This window comes from Fulmarus glacialis, unplaced genomic scaffold, assembly GCF_000690835.1.
Source record: "Fulmarus glacialis isolate BGI_N327 unplaced genomic scaffold, ASM69083v1 scaffold34669, whole genome shotgun sequence".
Taxonomy (NCBI): domain Eukaryota; kingdom Metazoa; phylum Chordata; class Aves; order Procellariiformes; family Procellariidae; genus Fulmarus; species Fulmarus glacialis.
This window is the reverse complement of record NW_009235826.1, coordinates 6005-6262: the sequence shown is the minus strand read 5'-3', so window position 1 is coordinate 6262 and position 258 is coordinate 6005. Positions and strand designations below refer to the sequence as shown.

Below are 258 nucleotides of genomic sequence, written 5' to 3'. Positions count from 1 at the left end.
AACACCAGCCGCTTCTCCCTCTGCCGCGTCCATGGCTCCCACAGGACAGGCCTCTGGAGGAGCCGCAGCAGCAGCATCGCGGACCGGGGCTGCCAGGACGAGCAGTGCTGCTCCTACTCCAGCCAGCTGGCTGTCAACGAAAACCCCCCGACCTACCACGACGCCCGCTTCTTCCCCGTCCTGATTGTGCACAGGCCGGAGGGGCACGATGGGCATTTCTACGTCAGGCGCTCCTCCTGTCTAGAAACCTCTCTGTGA

General features: G+C 64.3%; 1 protein-coding gene across 1 annotated transcript in view; it reads left to right on the top strand.

Annotated features, from left to right (window-relative positions):
- Positions 1–258, top strand: part of LOC104082896 (transmembrane protein 151B-like) — a gene marked incomplete at its 5' end in the record, with an annotated part of 1489 nt that extends 1231 nt beyond the window's left edge. Inside the window, 1 exon segment of the mRNA XM_009586167.1 lies at positions 2–258. Coding sequence (XP_009584462.1) covers positions 2–258 — 257 coding nt within the window.